Source organism: Anser cygnoides, chromosome 3 (assembly GCF_040182565.1).
Source record: "Anser cygnoides isolate HZ-2024a breed goose chromosome 3, Taihu_goose_T2T_genome, whole genome shotgun sequence".
Classification (NCBI taxonomy): domain Eukaryota; kingdom Metazoa; phylum Chordata; class Aves; order Anseriformes; family Anatidae; genus Anser; species Anser cygnoides.
Window position 1 is genome coordinate 103,947,322 of NC_089875.1, and position 21,677 is coordinate 103,968,998.

The 21,677-nt window shown below is 41.1% G+C and overlaps 1 protein-coding gene across 3 annotated transcripts in view; it reads left to right on the forward strand.

Moving 5' to 3' along the window:
* Positions 1–21,677, forward strand: part of COLEC11 (collectin subfamily member 11) — a 334,707-nt gene that overhangs the window by 301,659 nt on the left and 11,371 nt on the right. For 2 of the 3 annotated variants that reach the window (XM_013172585.3, XM_013172590.3), the window contains exons 2-3: positions 10,571–10,726; positions 15,882–15,953. The exons of the other annotated variant lie outside the window; for it this stretch is intronic. In XM_013172585.3, the coding sequence (XP_013028039.1) occupies positions 10,597–10,726; positions 15,882–15,953 (202 nt within the window). In that variant the 5' untranslated portion in view covers positions 10,571–10,596. The remainder of the gene's footprint in view (positions 1–10,570; positions 10,727–15,881; positions 15,954–21,677) is intronic. 3 annotated transcript variants of the gene reach the window in all.

The window sequence follows — 21,677 nt, forward strand, 5'->3', positions numbered from 1 at the left end:
GCATTCCTTTCTGCTCTTGTAAGTGTCCTATAAATGTTAAGCATATACACGCTGAGGCATCTGAAAGTTCAAGTGATCATAGCTGATGTGCAGCTTCTTAACATGTGCAAATTACCTCTGGTCATGTTCTGGCTGTGTGAAGATGCAGCTGTGGCTATTGTTGGAGAATTTGAATGATCTTGGAGGTCTTTTCCAACCTTAATGATTCTATGAATTTGCTGAGCACCAAAGCAGGTGGAGATGCCAGCAGTTATCACTTACTTAATGTGGCTTGTTATATTCTTCCTTAGAAACATATATTATTAAAATAAAGGAATCACTCAGGGCAGTTGGTTAGATTAAAGGAAATTAATGAAAAAAATCCCAAAGGGAGTTGTCATCCTCAGGAGTCTTGGCAGCAGAAGCATCTTGGCGTAAGGATAAGTAATACCTCCAGTTTAAATGGCCTTGTTTGCAAATTGTTCTACAATTTGTCTGCTTCTTTCTGAATTAAAATTTCTTTCTCAAAATGAGACCGGATTGTTAAAAGCACTTCAGGCTGCATGCAACCACTTGTATTTTTTCTTAATTCTTTAAGTCTTTTAGGCCAGTGCATTGTACATAGCAAAGGACTCCAAATGTGCGTGCTGTGGTATGAAAGCTGCTCTTTCCCACTGAAGATCTTCTTTAAGCTGGCTACCATTTGATATGTCTAAGTAGGATTTTGACTGTTGCCAATGATATGGAATGAGTGGCCAAATCTGCTGTAGCATCCTCATGTAAGAATGTTTTATCTTCTGAGAACTTTGTTAATATGTAGTCATCTGCAGTAATCACATGTCTTTGCATATGCTTTTATGAAATTACATCAGATCCATGTGAACTTGTTTGTTTTCCCTCCACTGTTTCACTTCTATTGCTATTTCTATATGGATATATTGTTGATATTGCATTGACACTGCCCCATTTCAAATGCAAGATTTTGATCATGCATGCTTATGTGCCATGGTGTTTTGTTATGCTGAGGATATCTTTCTGAGAAGCATGTCCCTGTCATTTGAGGATAATACTCCTGGACCACTTCCATGACATTTGGTGGCTTGCATGCTACTGCAAAATGTCTCATCCTGTATCTCCTAAGCTCTGTATCTTTTGCTAGATATTAGTTTCCACTGCAGCCTGGTATTTTGCCATATCTTTCATCCTTTTACAAATATTCCTGCTCCTTAATTATCTTCCCACTTTTTTTTTCCCCCCCGTTCTGGAGAATTTAGTCCCATTACTACTTTCACTTACATATCTTTCTGTTTTCTGTATGCCTCTGGCATGCAAGGGCAGAGTTTTATAACACACTGAAGGCTACCCCAACTCCTGCCAAGAGTGTTTCTTTCCCTGCCTGGCAACATTCTTCATGGGAGTGGATGGCCATTTTTACCCTCACCGGGAGCCAAGCAACTAAATCAACTGAAAAATAACATTACAGAAAGAGGAATAGTTTTCTGCTGGCTTAGCACGCTGTGCTAGCTCAACGTGGGATCAGATGGCTGTTGGTGACAGTATGAAGAAGGGGAGGGTAACATGTGACTGCAGCAGGGGAGCCAGACTCCTGAGTTACTCCTCATGTAGATGGGCTTAGCTAATGGTGACAGTGGGACTCCCCTCACCTAACTTTACATACCTATGAGGCTGGGAAATGAATGCATGCCTCTAGAGAGCCAATTACCTGACCTATTTTAGGAAGAAATGAATTGTCATAGATAGGTGCCTTTCTCTGACTTGATTATATAGGGATCTCAGGATGATTTTTCTCACACTTACAATCTAAGCCAGAACGAATGAATCCCACCCAAGGGTCTGCCTGTAATTTCTGAAAGGTTGAGCTGTGGATCTAAGCAAAGCTGTCCTGATGAATAGGCATCCCTTAATGCCAGCGGTGTTCTGTCTCATAGCTCACTTTTCTGAGATGCTGCGCTTGGAGCATTCAGAAAGACTGAGCAGCAGTCAAGTGGCTTTCATTGATCCTAGAACCTCCTTTAAGTTGAGCAGTTGTGATATCTAATGCATGAGAAAATGGGGGCTAAAACTGCTTCTGCTCTTTTGGAGGAACAGAAAGCAAACCTTTCTCCAATCCATGAGTGCTCTGGGATGGTGCCATCTCTGTCCTTTCTCTGCCATTGTCCTCAGGTTAGGTCTCCCACATTTTTCTCTTGTGCCTTGTATTCCTTCTGCTAGTAGGAGGAACATCTTATCTCTCTTCTTTACTTCTCCTATAGTCTCATTATTATGTGCTTTAATTAGATTTTGTCCTCTGTCTAGACATTCCTGACCCTGTATCAATACATGAGTGTTCTTCCTTCACTGCTTTCTGTTATGTCTCACAACAGACTCATTTTCCTTTTCTTTTAAGCCCAGTGTCCTACTGCTAGGCTTGAGTTGCCTTCAAGCAGGCTTATTCTCTGCTTGCCTTCCATTTTTTAATCTGGTGTGCCTGAATGTACCCTGATTTCACCTGTAGCATCCATCCAGTGTGACCATTACTTTCCCGAGGAGCTGGAGCTGCAGACTTGCATCCTTCTTGGTTAAGGCTGTTCCAGAGCTGGCATTTCTCACCTTTTGGATCACTACTTGAGTAGCATTTCTGCTGTGGAAAAGGCACATACTGCTGTTGGTGTGTTGGGGAGGTTGAGGGTTTTTTTTTGTCTGGTCCCCGCACCTCAGAGGATTTAGCTGGGGATCTGGGACCACCCTCCCCAGGTTAAGTTTGCATTGAGAGCCTGTCCAGCACCCTCAAGAAGTCAATGGTCAGGCCCATCTGGAAAAATTCTAGGCACCTGGAGGGCTAGAACATGTTGGAACAAGTAAGTTGGTTGAACAGGCATTAAACACTTAAATATTTCACAAATACGCCAACTTGTGCAGCAGACCTATGCTTCTGTGGATGTGGAGTGTTGAAAAGAGGTGCCCTAAAGCTTCAGAAATAAGATGAAAATTGCATATGTAAACAATATGTATTCATTTATGTAAGGGAATGTTTCCTGCAGTGTTTTCTAGATTATTCAGTGATTCTCAGCGACTCCTTGGTGTTTTAGTTCCTACAGTAATGTGTGTGGAGATAGCATCAGGTTTCCTTGTGGATCCTTGAAAGGAGTGGGACTGAGCTGAGACAGTTTAGGCATGGGTTCCTAAAAGTACTGACACCTATATTTGAACCCCCATATTTTGGATTTGGGGGTGATTGGGAATACTGATAATTTGATCTGACATATTTCAAGCATGATACCCAAAATCACAAACTACTTCTAATTATAGCAAGGCTATTGCAAAGAGATTATTGTATAATGGGGGCTTTTAATTAAAACCTTGTGGGAGACATTTTTGTTTAGCGTTTCTAGTTATTTCTGGCAAATACTTCACACAGAAAATTCTACAGGAATATTACTTGTTACCATCCAACACACCATACAGAACTGTTGTGAGATGTTTGACACTCAGGACAAGAAATCATGAGGGTCCCATCTCCCTCTACTTGTAGGTTTTGAAAAGGTATTTGCCTCCCGGCACCAGTCTTTCTCTCACCCTTGCTGAAGCCCTGATTTTATATTTTCAGCACAGATGATGGTAAGTCAATTCTGCCATAAACTCGTTGACTTCAGCAGAACTACATCAGGAACAAATTTGTCTCACAACTTTTAAAAACATTATTCTCAATGAAAAGTGAGGCAACTATTCCTACATGTGACAAGGGCACCTACATGGTGCAGTCAGAACTAATAGTCCCTTACACCTCACAAACATTGGCTGAGGAAATAGCTCTATTGAGCCAGAATTAAGTGCACTTTAGGGAGTAACCGATGACTTCCCATCAGTTAGACTTTTAGGTAATGTTAGCTTTTTGTCAGCTTAGACTCACTCTTTTGTCCTCTGCAGCAAACCTTGCTGTTCTTCAGCATCATCAGTACCTGAAATTTGTTACTGCTTTATGCCACTCCATGCTCCATAGGTTTCACAGAGACTTTGTAACCACAGCAGTTATGATCCCCGTTTCCACAATCCTACAGCATTAACATTTAGGTATTTTTTCTTCTTTCAAGCTCATTGCTTTAACCTTTAAATCAACACTTTGCAGCATTGCAGGGCTTTAAAGTTAAACAGTGGATGATCATTTTAGCATTTAAACAACATTACCACTGATTCTGATTTTGTATTTTGGCTAAAGAGTGAACTCTTGATTACCCAAGGTAATGCATGGGGGAGCTGGGAGGACAAATGAGAGAACACTTAGATAAAGTAAGAACATTGCTACACAAAACATCTGTAGGTTAGGGTTATCAGCGAGGCTGTAATGGAGAAAGAAAAGGTCAGTGGCACAGGTTTCATCTCCAGGGTGAAAGACATCCTCTCCAGGGGATGATACATAGCCTTTGGGCTAAGTGCTGGAAAGCAGCCTGCATGCACGTGGCTCGAGGCTTGTCAGTTCTGCCACCTCCTGCTTCTCCCAAAAACCTACCTCTGTTGTTACCTTTGTAATCCTGGCAGATAACTTTATTAAATTATTTTTTAATCTGTCTTTTATTTGTTCAAAGTGGTTGAAACAGCGCAAGGTGTGTGTCAGTTTGCCATCTCAATGGCATTGCTTTGTGGGGATGCCTGTTTGGATGTTTGAGGATGCACAGGCTGCCAGCTAGGTCTGGGAGGTGTCAGGAGGTGGGTGAAACAGACTTGGGAAGTCAGGGAAGTGAAAACTGCTGAAAGCTGTCAATTAAACTGTAGCACTGACTCAAAATCATCCCTCAAGTGTCGTTGTATTGCTTCTAGCCACGGGCTGCTTCTGCAGATTTGCATGTCTGTCTGTAGCAGGACATATAGTCAACTCAGGATGCAGATAACTCAGCTCAGATCCCTGAGAACGGAGCATAATTGTTTTTTAAATTTTATTTCCTATAACTCAAGAGAAAATAAGTCAGTAAAATAAAAGCAAATCAAAGAAGAATTAAAATAATAACCTCAAAGAAGAATTGTGTAGGATTATAGAGGACTATAGTCTCTGTTGTTGACCAGCTGAGCATTAATGCCAGTGAGCATCATTTTCCTTCTGCATTTTTCAGTGACTTGGATTTAGCTAGGCAGAATACCTGTGTTGCTGCTTCTACGTCCAAACTAACCAAGTTCAGTAAGCCACTGGCCCTTGTAGAGCAGCTGCTGGCATTTGCAGGGTCCTCACACTTGAGCCTTTTGCTTGCTGAAGTGGTGTCAAAGCTTTCCATCCATAGCAGGGTGGTTCAAGCAGTACCCAGTTCCAGCTGTCCTGGCTGGCCCCAGAATTTTTTCTAGCAAGCCTCTGGTGTGCTCTGCCTCAGGTGTTCCCCAGTGCTCTCTCAAGGATTTGAAAGAACTTGAAATCCGGTTCCATAAATCTCATCTCTCAGTAACCCAGGCAGATTCCCCAAAGCTGCCATGTCTCCAAAGTTGTTATGAAATTAATGTTCTTAAAGGTGTGTTGCTAACTTATTTTTTTTTTTTAATGGAAAATCATGTAAATGCTTCCTGTTCCTCCTCCTCCTCTTTTTTTTTCAAAGCTTTCCACTTGCTCTGATTTAATGACCACCATTATAGATTCTGTAAATATGACTCAACCATGCATAGAGAAATTGTGGGTGCCCCATCCGTGGGAGTGTTCAAGGCCAGGCTGGATGGGGCTTTGAGCAACCTGGTCTGGTGGGAGGTGTCCCTGCCCATGGCAGGGGGGTTGGAACTGGGTGATCTTTAAGGTCCCTTCCAACCCAAACCATTCAATGATAGTGTGTGTGAAAGTGTTCATACTTCTACAAGTGCTGGGTTTCTTCCTGATATTGGTTATTCCAATGCTGAAGAAATCCCCAAAACAAGGACTGAGATGGTGTTTGAAAAACACACTGGCACCCTTTTCTGAGGACTACTTTCAGTGGGCTTTAATTTACTAAATGGCTTTATGAGTCTGGGTCTGAAAGGACTTGAAGATAAGGTAGAAAGACAAGGCATTTTCTAGGACTTTAAAATGAAAGGTACTTCTGTAGTACATACAGAGATCAAACTTTTATTTCAACTACATAAGGCCATTTTAACTGTGGAAGAGAAGGTTTCTTCTTAAAGCAGGAAAGGAAAAGGTGGAAAAAGTGTTATCCACAGTGTTTCTGGCTTGATTTCTAGTACTAATTTGTCCCTTTACTGCAGCTGCCGACTCTATAAAAGTGTTTAATCTGCAGCCTCTTCGGAGATTTCCTGTGCTACTGACTCTTTTCAGACCGAGGTAATTTCCTGAGTGTTCACATGGGGCCCGGGTGTTGTGGCCTGCCCAAAACCAAGGAGCTGTTTTCTAAAATGGTTCCCTCGAGGTTGTGCTGTGACAGTCCATTTTCGGTGTGAGTCGGACTATCATGAGGGAGCGTGAGGTGCATCCCTGGCATCTATGGGGTTTGTAAACTCTGTAGGAGCAGCAGCAGGGGATGGTGAATGGGATGTTTCATGTGATGAGAAAAGCCTTTGTTTTTGGCTGCTGAGCAGAACCACCAAGCAGCCCTGCCAGTTCTCTGCTGCTCGATGCCTGTCTCATGCCTGAGCTGCGTAGGAGTTTGCAAAGGCAGATGAATATTTAACATACCCCGAGGCTTTGATCTTTCAGTTGTAGTCTGGGTACATTTGAAGCCCCATAAAATGTAACTGGCTGAGGTGGTGCTGCTTTTATATCCACTGATGCAGAGACTGGAGCACCCTCCTAATTTCAATTCCTTCTATCTCAGGCCGTTTCATTCCCCTCTCCTATTCATCTCTCAAGAATCCTTATCACCTGGCTGCTGGATGCGCGTGCTGAAACTGCACAGATTTTCAGGCTTTCAGCTGAGTACCTGAACTGCTTGGTTTGAAAGCCTTTGTCTGATCTTCTTCTGGCTCCCAAAGTGCCTCAGCTTCAGGGAAAGGTGGGATGTCCTGCAGGCTGGCCACCAGCCATGCTCTTGGGCTGTGGGGCTGTAGCTGTGGGCTGAGGCTGGACCCACGTCCTCTGTTTCTGCAATATGGTTATGGTACAGGGTGGTCCCATTGCCCACCCTCGAAGGTGGCCCCTGCTGATAAATACCTATGTTCAGGTGTTGGAAGGAGACTTCTAGCCACGAGTTGCTGCCAATACTCCTGGCTGGCTGAGGCAGTGACAACTCCATGCCTTCCCCTGTAAGGAGTGGTGGTCCCTAACTCGGCATTGCAAAGCCTCTTCTTGCACAGCCCCCCTCACTTTCAAGTCTTCCAGCATTGACATTTAAATGCTGAAGCCCTCAATAAGTCTAGCCCTACCAGACATCGAAGGGAAGATCTCAAGAAACACCCAGAAAGGGACCTTGGGGTGTTGGTTGACAGCAGGCTCAACAGGAGCCAGCAGTGTGCCCTTGCAGCCAAGAGGACAAACCGCATTTTGGGGTGCATTAAACGCAGTGTAGACAGCTGGTCTAAAGAGGTGATTCTCCCACTGTATTTAGCATTGGTGTGGCCTCAACTTGATTATTGTGTACAGTTCTGGTCTCCAAATATAAAAAGTTAAAGTTAGCCATGAAGAGGTCGGGCAGTGGGACTTGATCTTTGAAGATCCCTTCCAGCTATTGGTCCAGGATGTTCCCATTCCCCATCCCTCAGAGGTGGCTCCTGCTGATAAACACATGTTGAGGTGTTGGAAGGAGTCTATTCTACCAACTCTACCTTTCTTAACATTTCCTCTTGGCTATATTTTGTCTATCTCTCTTTCACTTGCTGTCTTGTGAATCATGGACATGTCAAATAGAGCCAGGACCATCCACTGTGGATATTGTGAGCCCCTCTAAGCTGTCAAGTTCACTAAGATATAGTGCCTTCTACCTGTGGGTTGGGATCTCCTCTTGGGGAAATGTGGCTGGATTCAAACCTAACGTGTTTGAAGTAATTCAATATGCACATGAAGGCATTTGGGAGAAGAGTGCTATCACAGCGATACGATGTGGGCAGTGGTTTGCCTAACCTTAGCAAAGAGCCATCAGGTGACCGGTGGCCTGACCTGGTTTCTGGCAGTCAGGGCTGGCTTTGTAGGTGGGCAAAGAAGGCAACCTCTATGACAGCAGAAAACAGCAGCACAGCAAATATTTTCCTGCTGGTTTTGTCTGTCAGAGCCATGGAGAACTGGGCTGGTTACTGCTTCTCCATGGCACTAGAAGTTCTGTATCCAATATTGATATTTCCATTATCTTTTATTTCTTTTTTTTCCTCCCTTCTGCTATTTGTTTTCTCAGGTCTATCTTTATTATATACCTTCTCCTTCAGCTCTGGTTCCTCATCCTTGGGGTAGAAAAATCCAATTTTGCTTGTGGTCTTGGGAAGCCGCAAGTGATATTGCTGCAGTTGTGACAAAACTTAATGTGGCCTAAATATTCGAGCAGCCCATGCTGAGGTTTGTACTTCTGTGGGTTTGTGTGCTCCTAGCAATACCTGAGCTAGGTATTTTAAAGCTGATTCAGATACGTATGCATGGGCTGCAGTCATCTTACTTATGGCAGCATAAGCAAAATTTTGGGAGCTGAGCACTCTTGGAGGGGAAAGAAATACCATAAACATCTGCATATGTGTGAGTGTTGTCCCTCCAGAGCCTACACTGTAACACCTTAAGCTATGAGAAGAGACTTTTGTAAATGGCATTAGTATTTAGCAATCTGGCAGGAATGTTGTGAGGGTACAAAATACATCTCTTGTAAGATTGCCTGTTTTATAGTCTACTAGACTAAAAGCTAATATAAAACTGAAGCAGAGGCCTTACAAATAAAATTGTTACACTGCAGCTTACTGGATTTTTTTTTTTTGAGGGGCACATTCTCCTGGGTCTCTTGACCCACGAACTCTTCCCAGGTCTGTGCATACATCCTGTCTTTTTCAGGCCTGATTCCCCTCTTGCACCTTGCTCTCTTGGAGGGAAAGCTGGTGAAGACTTGGGTCACAAGGGGCTCACAGCATACTCTGCTGTGCCCAGATCTGGGTGACCAGTAGCCAAGAATTTCAGGGTGCGTTGTTACCTCTGTGCTGAAGGGCAGGGGTGGTCCATATCAAATGGTGTGATGAGAGCATTGTGAGGGAGAGCAACCTACCCTGTAATTCATGCTATGCCCTCCCCATGTGAGGAGGGAGATGAAATCTGTTCCCAGGTGACTCCTTTGCTGTGGTCCAGTTGTGTTATCTCCTAGAGGATAATGGAAATACAAAATGGACAGCAATTCAGGGGACTAACTTATTCCCCCAGCTCCAAATTCATTTACTTACCATTGCTGCTGAGACATCCATGAAACGTTATAGAGGGGATGGTGGAATTTAAAATCAGAGCAAGGAATAGAATAGGCAAAATGGTATTTTGCTGCACATGGAAGGCAGCTTGCCTTCCTCTTGCTCCATCCCTTATGTTTTGATATTTGCTTCAACAGCTCCCTCTCACCCTGAAGCTCCTTGTTCTCCCGTTGCTGCTGAAGGGCACTTATTCCTTCAGGCCACCCTCAAAATAACAGATCCACCCTCCTAGACCCCAGCATGCTGGGATGTACAGCCCTGTGTACTGTTCCTACCCATACCCTTATCTAACCCTACTATTTGAAGGAAAAAAGAAAGTGGAGAGTAATACAGGCCAATCCTGTTCTAGATGTAAAATGCCCACAGCTCTGTCAGGGCTATAAAAACTGATCCATGGATACTTTGTCTTGAAACCCTGATACAACTTCTAGCTTGTTTGTGCAGTACAAAACCTTGGTGAAAGAGGGACTGGAAAAACATCAGAAGTACATAAATAACGCTTTTGTCAAAGGGTATTTCTGTAGACCTCCTAAATATCAGCTTTTCATGGTCTTTTCACACAAATTCCATTTCTGTACTGTTGTTTTCAAGAGATCTTTTCACAGCCTAATATCAGGCAAGTCATTTTACTTGTAAGCTTAGATGAGGGTATGTTTCAGGGGTGAATCTTTTCAGGATTTATTGAAGGCTCTGATGTAACTTCATTGCATGATGTAGTGAAATATTATCTCCCTCCCACTCTTGCTGAGTTACAAGAGGGCTATTGTGTCAGACAATTTTCTGGGCACAATTTCAGTGCTCAGGCAGATGGGAAGAGAAATTTCAGGCCTTTAGGTTGGTCTCATCACCTACTGAATTGCCTCTTTAGAGCACTATGCACTCTTTCTAAGTGACAGCTTAGTACTGACATCTTTCAATGCAAGTCCGTATACTAGATTTTCTCCTTTGATACTTCCAGATCCCTGCCTACAATGAAAAATAGCGAACAGAGTTGCCTGTCATTGTCTTTACTTGATCTTCTCCTTCTTAATTAAATTTACTCTGAGCTTTATCTTAGTCTAGCACTGAAACAAACTGCTGAATGCATTGCTACATATTTTACATATGTTTGTGGGACATGCAACCTGCTTGGAGGACTTGCACACTCATGCTGTGCGGGTTATGGCACACAAAAATATATTGTATTTGTAGTAGGCTGCTGCATATGTTCAGAAACTGCTGAAAGTCTTTGGAATTCTTATAACTGTTTATTCATTCTTTTGTTTAGGAGTCAGTGACCTGTAAGTGCTCATTATGAAGAGAGATCTGGTTTTCTTGGTGAGTCTAATTAGCCTTGCCTTCCTGTCACTGCTAAGGTCTGGATATCCTCAACATATTGCAGAGGACTCCTGCTCTGTTCAAATCCTTGTCCCAGGCCTCAAAGGTAATGTGGAAGTCTACTCCATCATTCAAATACTAATCCATTATTTCTAACAGGCTAATTTGCACCACTGACAGCTTCTTACAGAGACAAAGGAGGTGTCTTTCTTATTTGTCCAGTTTGTAGCCTCCTTATACATGGAGTTTTAAGGTCCTTAAGATGAACTTAAGTCTGTTAAAATTAACATGGTTTAGAGAATGTATGCTAAAGTTTCCCAAACTTGCTTCTGATCTTTAATGTTTGTTCCTCTGGTACTCTGCCTAGTTGTTTTCTCTGTGTTTATGCGCACAACTGGTGCACGTGCACAGAAAAACATACTGTAAAATCAGGCCGTATGTTATACCTGGAGAGGTTTTCATTGCCATTTTGCTATGTACTAAGGGAAATATTCTGTATTTTCTACTCTTAAACATGTCTTCCTTTGGGCTAAATTTCCATTGATTTTAAATGCCCAAGTACCTTTTAGCAGGAATAAAAAATTAAAGTTAGTCTTTTGGCATTTCTATAGTTTCCATGGAGAAAAGCACCATTTTCACAAATTATGCCCCCCAAAATATTGCATAATAAATTATTGATCTTTCCATAGTAAAACATGTACTAAAGTACCTTGGATAGGAAATTAGCAACTAGGAAGAATTTAGCATTTTAAAGCAAAAGCATCCACTACAGTGTGAAATCCCAGCCCCGTTATTGTACTCAATAACTGTAATGTACATTTTGGAGGTTATGGTATTTCTACTGGAGGGTAATGTTCTAGTTGGGAAGAACAGCTCTTGCCTGTTACATCCAAATCTTCTGAGTTTGACTAAGACTTGAGTAAAGTTGTTTCACTCTGATTATTTGCAGGGGAATAGGCATAATGTAGAGCTGTTTATGTAACTTACAGAGAACAACACAAGGTAAATATGCATTGTGTAAAGTTACACAGATCCATCAAATGATCAGGCCTCAGCACTGGGAACTGGAGCATCATGATAATCTTTCATTTCGATGTCATTGTCAGTCATAGTCAGGCTTTATAACTTCTTTGCCTTAGTTTTCCTATTTGTCTAATCAGTCAAAATTAACACCTGTAATTACCATTGTTATGAGAGGACCATTATTACTATTGTATATAGCAGGTTTTTTTTTTGAACATATAGGCATAGCAATAATAATCTTGGCCCTTTGCCAGAAGGCAAATCTGAACTAGGGAGCAGTAAAGAAGCTTGAAAACCATCATGTGCTAATGATTTCACTCCGCTTCACGAGTTAAAGACATTGTGAAAGTGAGAGAGATTGATGTACAAATCCAGCGAAGCACAAAATGGCCTGACGCAGCCCCTGTTAACGTGAAGTCTCTGAAAAGCTGTCATTGCCCCAGCTACGCTGTTGGGGGGACTGGCTCAGAGAATTGGTAATGAGAAGCTGCTGTCCCCCACTGGCACAACTCCAACTCATTTCAGTGGCCAAGGCTGCCTTCAAACTGAGCATGTATGAGGCTGTGTGCCCAGATTTTGGCTCCCACACAATGTGGGGTTTGCTCACTGTGGCTCTTAATTCTACCCCAGCTCCTCCTCTGCTGAGCAAGATCTCCAGTGATGGAAGAACAGAGACCCCTTCCCAACTGCCAGGCATGAGCCTGTTGGGATTTGGGAAAAATGGGTACTGGGAACGCATGGAAGAAGTGAGGGAGACCATGGGATGTGTGAAAGGTAAAAGTAGAAGGGGGAGCTAGGCCTAAGAGGTGGTGCAGAGAGTGGAGCCCGAGTGGGGGCTGATGGAAAAATACACCAGGAAAAAGTACCCAAAGGTAGGGGAGTGAAATGTAGAAATTTTAGAAGAACAGTAGGAGATAAAAGAGGAAAGAGGAAAGAAGGGCACAAAGAATGAGACTGAGCAGAGACTGGAAACCAGAAAAGAAAAAAAAGGGGGGGGGAAGAAAATAACACAAAGCCAATTAGGACTCCACAGAATAAAAGGTTATCGGAAGGGGGATGAGATGAGAATGAAGGTAGAAATGGAAGATGAAGAAAACCAGTGAAGACACCCAGAATAGAAAAAAGGCACAAATGAGTTTAAGGTCAGCGGCTTAGGTCTGGGATGCGGTTTTTTTTTTTTAAACCTCAACTTTATAAAGGAGAAAGATGAAATGTGAGAGGGAAAAATACCATGTCTCTGAGAATCCAGACAGCAGAATGATTCGTGTTTTAGAAAACCAACAATATTAATAATGGGAAAAGTGCATTTTGTGTGAAGAAGAAATGGATGGCAAGGCCTCACTATATTGCTCATTCATATTCTTCCTAAGTTCCCATTTCTTTTGTTAACTCCATGAGATTGAACTTACTGTAAAGAAAAAACATTACACACAAAAATCTTTCAAGGCTTAACTTCTTGTTTCGCCACCTTGTTTTGTCTCCCTTCCAGAATCTAAAGCAGGAATTATCTTAGTCTCCATGGCATGCAATACATAAAAAAATTGATGCTACATAAATAAAAACAATATTCCTTTTTTTTTTTTTTACACCCATACTTGATGCTTCTACTTACACAGGGAACATGAGTAATGAAGGAAAGTTATCACCAGCCAAGAAATGCTTAATAGCTTATGGAGTTAATATTTGGCATGCAATTTTTATTACAGTAGATGGTACAGCTCAAGGTAAGCATGATGCAAACAGAATCAGGGATAAATCCTGTACCAAAGAATTCACATGAGAAGGCAAATTGACATCAGTAGTAAGATATATCATCGGAATCATGAGGTGTTACTCTCAGAGATGACGGGACAAAAAGTCTGCAGTAGTGTCAGGATTGTGCCTGATATTCAGGTCCTGCTGCAGCTCAGTTTGGTACCAGAGCTTGATTTCTTTTGGGGATGTGGGGGCGTGTCAAAACTGGGGAGCACTGCTGGGCAATCTCACCCTGCCTCAGCCACTGCTGAACACCGAGGAAGGAGGTGTGCATTCATGTAGCAGGACTGGGACAAAGAGCCACCCGGGCAGGATGGAGAGGAGTCTGAGAAGGAGGTACAGCAAAGGGACTGCAACTGGTGGAGGAAGCTAAACTGGAGCCACTGAGTAGGAATTACAGTGCCCAGACTCCTCCTGCACTGAAAGGACGGGGTGTGATGTACAGCACAGGGACTGGAGACCAGAAAGGGACCAGGGGAGCAAAGGTGTCTTTCCTGAGGCTCATTTATTTGTTTGTTTGTTTGTTATTCCCAATTCAGGAAAAAAGAGGTAAAAAATACGTTAATTATACACAATATATATTTATAATATATATTTATATATATATATATTTAATTCCTTGATGGATTTTTTTTTTGTCTGTGACACCTGCCCAGTACTCAGGGTACATATAACAGAAACAGGGACTTACATGCTGCAAAGCTGAACTGGCCACTGACCCTTTTAGCCAAGGTCTTGCTGCTTAAAACAGTTGATAACAAAACCTGCAAAGTGGTCTGTAGCAGGGCCTGTAATGGGGTAATCTCCTCCCAGGGAAAGTTTCTTAAACATCCACAGTAAGGAATGCAGTGTCATCTTATTATAGGAATAAATGCAGGCAAGTGTAATGGCCTGAAGCAGGAGTGATCTATTTTATTGATCCCTAATGCACAGCTTTCACTCTGAAGAACATGTAAAGCAATAGGCTGTAATAGCCTGCTCTGAGCCTCCAGAGAGCAGGGAAAAAGTCATTGTCAGGATTTATCTTTGGGAAGCAAAGAACTCATAACCAGCCCTGAGGGGGGAAAGACAATCATACAAAGACTATTGGTTACCTGGTAATAAAAAAAGGTGACGTTCCCAAATGTGCCAAATAATAGCCTGTTTCATACTAACAATATTATCCACTGGGGATTATGTGAAGTTTGTCCTCATTAAGGTCAGAGAATGGCCTATTTTTGCATGTCTGAAGGCAGGGAAGATGGGCTGGATCTTGCTGGTAGCCTGAAGAAGGAAAATACAACAGATGAAGGGCTGAGTTCAGCTCACAGCCCCCTATGTCTACAATAAGGAGAGAGGGCTGGAGGCTGCATATTTGAAACATGCCATGTTTCAGCTTGTTTATACATGATCCTTCTCTAAAGTGCATCTTCCAGCTATGCTGGAGAGCTTGAGGGGTACATGATAACCATTTACCTTCCTGCTACGGTGCTTACTTTGGCTTCCTGGAGAGCAGCTAATGTTTACTCTCTACAGAAATACAGAGTTGGGGCATTAAGCCTGTTGCATTAGCTATGGATTTCAGATTCTGACATTTTATTTTCTGTGGAAGTCGTAGAACTTTCCTCTCCTTCACATACATCTTTTTAATAAAGGTGACTTTGAAAATCATTCTTTAAACTTCTGTTTGTTCAAGAGATTTTTAATTTTATGTCCCTGGCAAAAAACAACAGTAGGGGGCAAAACAATGTAAGCATCTCCAAATATCCAATGAAAGACACAAGCGAGGGACACATTTATAGAAACTCATGTTTTACGTATGCTGAATACATATCACATACCATGAGCCATGTGACTATAAGTACAATGCACTATGGTTCAGACCACAAAGATTAAAAGGTATGGTATATGTGAGAACACAGATTAAGTAACTGTTGTTTAATCCTCAGAAATTATCCTGCAAATGACAGATGTACCAATGACTTCCTATAGATCCATCATTACTCAGTACATGGAATAAACTTTTTTTTTTTGGTAATTTGAGGTTATGGTTAAGCCATTTTCACTGGAGACAAACATGTCCTCCAGCATGTTTTGCTGAAAAGGGACAACATTTGGTAGAAACTCAAGAATGTTTGGTGAACATGGTGGCAGAATGAACATGAACATGTGCTACATTGAGGCCGGATTCTGAAGCTTCTGCTTAAAAAAATTGTGTTGTGGTGGTGTTTTTGGAGGGGGCTTGGTGATATGAGTAACATCCACACAACTAGAATCAGGACGGTTTGATAACATACTGACTTTGGTTTTGTCAGTTTCTACGTCCATTGCAGAAAAGTCCATGAAACAAAGCTGTTGAGTCAGGTTTCATCTGCTTTTATTTTTTCCCCTTGCTATAATAAGCTTGTATTTTCAGTGAGGATAATAGCACTCGTCACTGACACCAACTGAAAATAGTTCTGGCTTAATTTGATTCTTCTTTTTATTTCATTTTTTGTCAACAGGGGAGGCTGGAGAAAAGGGGGAAAAAGGTGCTCCAGGTCGTCCAGGCAGGGTTGGGCCTCCAGGAGAAAAAGGTAACTCCAGGAGAAAAGATGTTTTGAAAGTAAATACTGACCAAATACTACCTTTTCTTTTGAGGCAACGTTGATGAGAATTCTCTCTCCCTTTGCTGGATGACTAAACCATCTTTAGGTGTTTTCATGTACCGTACACACTCATTTGTAAACTAGCTATTGTTTTTGGTTCAAAAGGTTAATGGAAAAATGTTTTTTCTTGATTTTTAGTAAGGTCTTTAATAAAGAAAGACATCATAATGCCTTCTGCAAATGCAAACCTCATATTGTAGCAGAGGGAAGAAATCATGAGGTAGTTTCTTTTTGTTTGTAGATGTGAACACTCACAATACCTTAATTAAAACCACTGTGGGAAGGTATTAAGCCTTAATAGGCAGGGGTGGCCATGAGTGATTCCACATTTCTTAGATCACAGTTCAGTAGTATTTTTGGAAAGATGGTATTAACATCACTTGCACTGTAGTTGAAAAATATTTGGAGCTCTTGAGAGGAATAGTGCTCAATCGTATTCAGTTATAGAGCTGGGAGAAATACAGCATTTCCGTCTTACAGGAAATTCTGTCTATTTACATTTGTTTTCCTCCTGAAACAGGGAGGAAATGTGACCTTCATATATATATATATATATATTTTTTTTTTTTAAGGAGTTGCATATTCTGAAAAAAAAATCATATTAGGAGTAGTCAAAACCTTTTATTTCAATACTGAAACTTTTGACATTACTGTCATCAGAATGTTGGTGTTTTACCAAAATTAATTTACAAGCCTTTTTTCAAAGCATTCACAGTAGTAACTTCCTTATGACGATGCATGATCCATTACGTAGTTCTTTTGGGCAGTTACGGAAACCTTATATTTGCAATTTCTCCTGGGACCAAGATCTATGGATAGAGCTCATTCCCTAAAACACATTAAAAAACTTACAACTCCCATGAGGTGTGTATGTTCAGTCTGTGTACTTCCCGTATGAATATGTAGCCTTCAAGGACGACTCTCATAAAAAATATTGGAAACTAAAATTTCAGCTCCTACAAGGTAATGCAGCATGAAGAGAAGTAAAAGTACTACAGAATAATTTTGGTTAAAAGGTGATATGGAGGTCATCTAGTCCAATCTCCTGCTTAAAATAGGGCAGACTTCAAATTTAGGTCAGGTTGCTCAGGGTCTTGTCCAGTAGACTTCTGAAAATCTCCAAGGGTGGAGATTCCACAACATTTTTGATAGGCCTGCTCTCCAGTCTCATTATGAAAGACCTTTTCCTTACGGCCAATTGAAAATTCCTGCTTTTATCTTGTGATCATTGCCTCTTGTCCTTTCGCTGTGCATTTCTGAGAAGAGAAGGCTGCATCTTCTCTACAAAACTGCTGTAGGTTGCAGAAGATTGCAGTTAGGTCTCCCTCTTACCCTTGTCTTCTGCAGGCTAAATAAAACCACTCGGTTTGTTCAGCCCAGCGAAGAGGAGGCTGAGGGGAGGCCTCATGGCGGCCTGCAGCTCCCTCACGAGGGGAGCAGAGGGGCAGGCGCTGAGCTCTGCTCTCTGGGGACAGCGACAGGACCTGAGGGAACGGCATGGAGCTGGGACAGGGGAGGGTCAGGCTGGGGGTTAGGGAAAGGTTCTTCAACAAGAGAGAGGGTAGTTGGGCACTGGGGCAGGCTCCCTAGGGAAGTGGTCACAGCACCAAGCCTGCTGGAGTTCAATAAACATTTGCTCTTGAAAATATGGTTTGATTTTGGGGTGGTCCTGTGTAGACCCAGGAGTTGGACTTGATGATCGATGTACGTCAATGTATTCAAAATGTTTTGAATTGGGTGAGAAATGGAAGTACTGCTGTATGATCAGCCAATGCATGGTGTAACATCTAATTTATATAATTTTATATTGTAATGTTGCATTTACTTGGAAAATTATTGTCAAAGGGAAAGCTTGATGAATTCTAATAATTAGGATAATTTTCCATTTTTTTTTAATATCTCCAAAAGTCAAAAATTCTGATGCAACTGCATGAGGAAACATTGAAGTGAAAATTCACTGCAAGAAAATGTACTTGAAACAGAAAAGAGATGAAAGAAACTTAAATATTAATGCATTCTATATAATATTTTTCCAGGCTGTGCTTTCAGGCAAAGTTCCTTACTGCTTCTGTAGCAACATATTTTTTCTGCTTTCCTTTTTGCATCCAGATTTGACTTGATGTGTGTATGTTCTTGGAATATTTAGTAAACACCTATATCTTAGCATAGTAAGAAATTTCAGTACAGTGTTCTCAAAAATAACCAGTTCAGCAACTGTTCCTGAGCAGATTATCTAATATCCATTTGTGACCTGCTATTGGCTTTGCTTTTTTGCTCTGTTTTTGATCTCTTGATGGGCATACATCACTGATGTCCTTTATAGTCCTGGCCAAGCATTTTAAAATCTCAGTTGGTAGAAAGCTTAGATCCATGATCCAGGTACTTAACACATAGCTTGGCGAGTAATGAAGGGGGGATAAAATCGTTGCCTCACTTTGCATTTGACTCATTCTAGAAGCATACATGGATGAATACAGCAGCTCTGTTTCTGTGCAGTAGTCTGTTAAACTGCAGTCACTGTGTTAACACATTTGACCTCCTGTAGTTTTTGAGCATATTTCTATTGAAATTTGATAATTGCTGTCTTGTTGGGCTAATATTTGGCTCCTTCTATGGATGGAAACTGCTGCATTACATTGTATATTGCTGCTATTTGAGTAAGTGATGGTTTACATGAGGGAAAGATTACTGTTCTGTAATGTTTGGAGAGTTTTCTACTTTTGTTGTCAGTTTTCAATATCCGAATCATATTTTTTTGTTGTTTTTGTTTGTTTCCCTTTCTTTGTTTTGTTTAGGCAAGTTCATCCTAAGGAAATGTGCTTAGTTTCATTGAAATTAGGAGTATACTAATCAGTGAATAAATAACATACATAAGAAATGTTTTTCTTATGGTATATTTGACCTGAAGTGAACATCTCAAAATTAGAAAGTTCCGCAAATGTTTTCATCATATCCTTTCCTCATAAGATTTTCATATTTTAGTAATTCAGACATTGATAACCATTAAAACTTTCTGCTGCTTTCTTGAAATAAATCTAAGTGTCCTGATATTTCAGGTGACATCAGACATCCTGATGTCTTTGGGCACTGATTAAGGTTAAATTCCACTTACTTTCTTCATTGCTTATAATTAATTGTATAGGTCAATTATGATGCATAGCATGTCAGCAGAATTTAAAACTGTGTTAGCCTTATGTAAAGCATAGAGCACTGAATCAAGTAAAATGGCTGATTCAGACAAAAGTAATGTGTAGTGCAATGCAAGTTTTGGGGTGTGAGGTTAATGGACATAACTTTTCCACTTGCTCTGATAGCTGGACTGCACACTCCCAAGTTGGGAGTGAAGTCAATTATTTGATTTAGATTTGATTCTATCTGTGAGACCAAAACTTACATGTTTACAAATTCTGAACAGATATTTCAGTAACAATACAATACTGTGAATATTCTCAGAGTAGCATAGATTCTGTTTATGTCAATCAAAATAAGGAGAGGGTGAACTTAGTGCTGGAAACCATAATCAAAGGAGCAGCGCATTAAAAATGTGTTTAGATATTTAATTTCTTGTAGAGCCACAACCGTTTGAAAATAGATTATTTTAATATTTTCATTCCAGCCTTTATATATCATGCTTTGTTTATATGGGTATGTTAAGTACAGTCACACAATAGTGTTGGGCATGGAACACAACTCTCTCTACGTCTGCAGTGTTAGCACAGTCCATGGTGTGATTTTGGCTTGTGGCAGCTAACACTTTCTCAGATAATTCTTGGGCACATTTTGGGAGCTAACACAGCGAACAGCTTGCAACTGGTTATCCTACTTTGAAGAAAAAGACAATTTACAACCGTGGAGTGTCCCATTCTTGGCCACCTGTTTCTCAGTGCTAGGAAACTGTCCCAGGCATTTAGCTTACTAGTACAGACATAGCCTCTAAGTATGAGAGAAGACTCATTAATTTATCTGGATTGGAGCCAGAGTGCTCAGTCATTTGTATAATCAAATTCTAAAGAGTGGTAATAATATCTTAATTTATATTTTAGTATTACTGATTGCTCATTAATATGTAATCAATCAATTCCGCACATTTCTGAGCCAACTTTTACACGAATTTATTGCTCGCTAAGGAGTGCTGCAGGCAGAATTCCATATAAAAGTCCTGACATTGACAGTTGTGGATTCACAAAATGGGTATCTTATTCAAAACTATCTTTCAGTTCCATCAGAACACAGTGGGATTTTGAGAAAACCAGTGCTAAGCTGAGTGGACAAGAACATGGCAGATGGGCTTCAGTGTAAATAAATATATTGCATAGGGACCTTAGGGATACATAATTTAATCCATAATTACATGATGCCAAACAAAAGAACTGTCACTTAAAACTCAAGAACCTCTTTCAAATCATTAGCAGCAGTCCCAAAGCCAACAAACTCTGCTCATCATCAGAAAAGATAACAATAACAAAACAGCAAGCTCTTCTTTGTAGCTGATTTTGCTCTGTATCAAAACCTGACATGCACTATCTCAAGTAACAAGTGTGGCTTGTTACGCAGGAGGTTAGAGAGGGGCACCAGAAATGTGAAGATGGAGGAACTGCCTTGTAAGGAGAAGCTGGACAGGTTGAGACTCTTCCAGCTGTAAGGAGGAGTCTGAGGAGGATACGACTGAGGTCTGCAGAATCATGAAAGCTGTGAGTAAGGTGACCTGCTGTTCACTAGGTCCATCATATCCAAGTTAGGAGGCACTCACTGAAGCTTCTGGGAGACTGATTTAGCATCTTCATCTGCAGTGGACTGCAGGTAGTAGCCAGGGTTGCATGACCTCTCTGTATTACACCTCCTGCTGTCTCTGTGGTAATCAGAGTGTTGAGTCAGAGGGACCACTGATATGAGCAAGCTGGGTATCAGGTTCTTAACATAACTCTGGCAAGGTATGTATTTTATAAGTGTAGTTATTTGTGTAACTGTGCTTTTGAATGGAAACCCCCTTCCAGGAATGGACCATGCTATTTCCATTGCTTTTGTTTGGAATGTACTTTAAAATGGTTTAAACTTTTCCACTGCCTTTCTAGATTTGATTTTTTTTTTGTACTACCTATAGCTTCCTTTACAAATTTTCTAGCCTTTCTGACTTCTAGTCAGCATAAATAACAGTTTCCTCCTTTTTTCCCCCTGTTTATTATGCCAAGATTTAAAGATACACTTTGTCACTAAAATACCTGCCTACAATGAGTGGGATGGATCACTGCTCAGAGGTGTTTATTTCTCCATTGCCTACCAAGGCAGCTTAGAAAAATAGCTTAGACTAAAAAGCTAGCATTCAGGTGGCTAATGCTGAGTGAAATGAGTTCATAAAATGCTACCTGAGATTATCCACTGTTTGTTCATATCAGATGTAACTGGGTTGTTGTCACTGTTTCCTAGCCAACCACCAACCTTCAGTGGCACAGATAATTCAGTTTTATGAGGTGTAAAGCAGTACCATAGTCTACTGGTATATTCAGAATTTTCTGGTTTCCACTTGTCAGGTTCTAAAAAGTTAAGTGTCCTGAAAGTAGATTACTACTATGCTGTAACACCATTATATCCTTTAAAAATACTGTTTATTCTCATCAAGTCAAGCTAAATATTTGCATTGGGAATACTGACTGC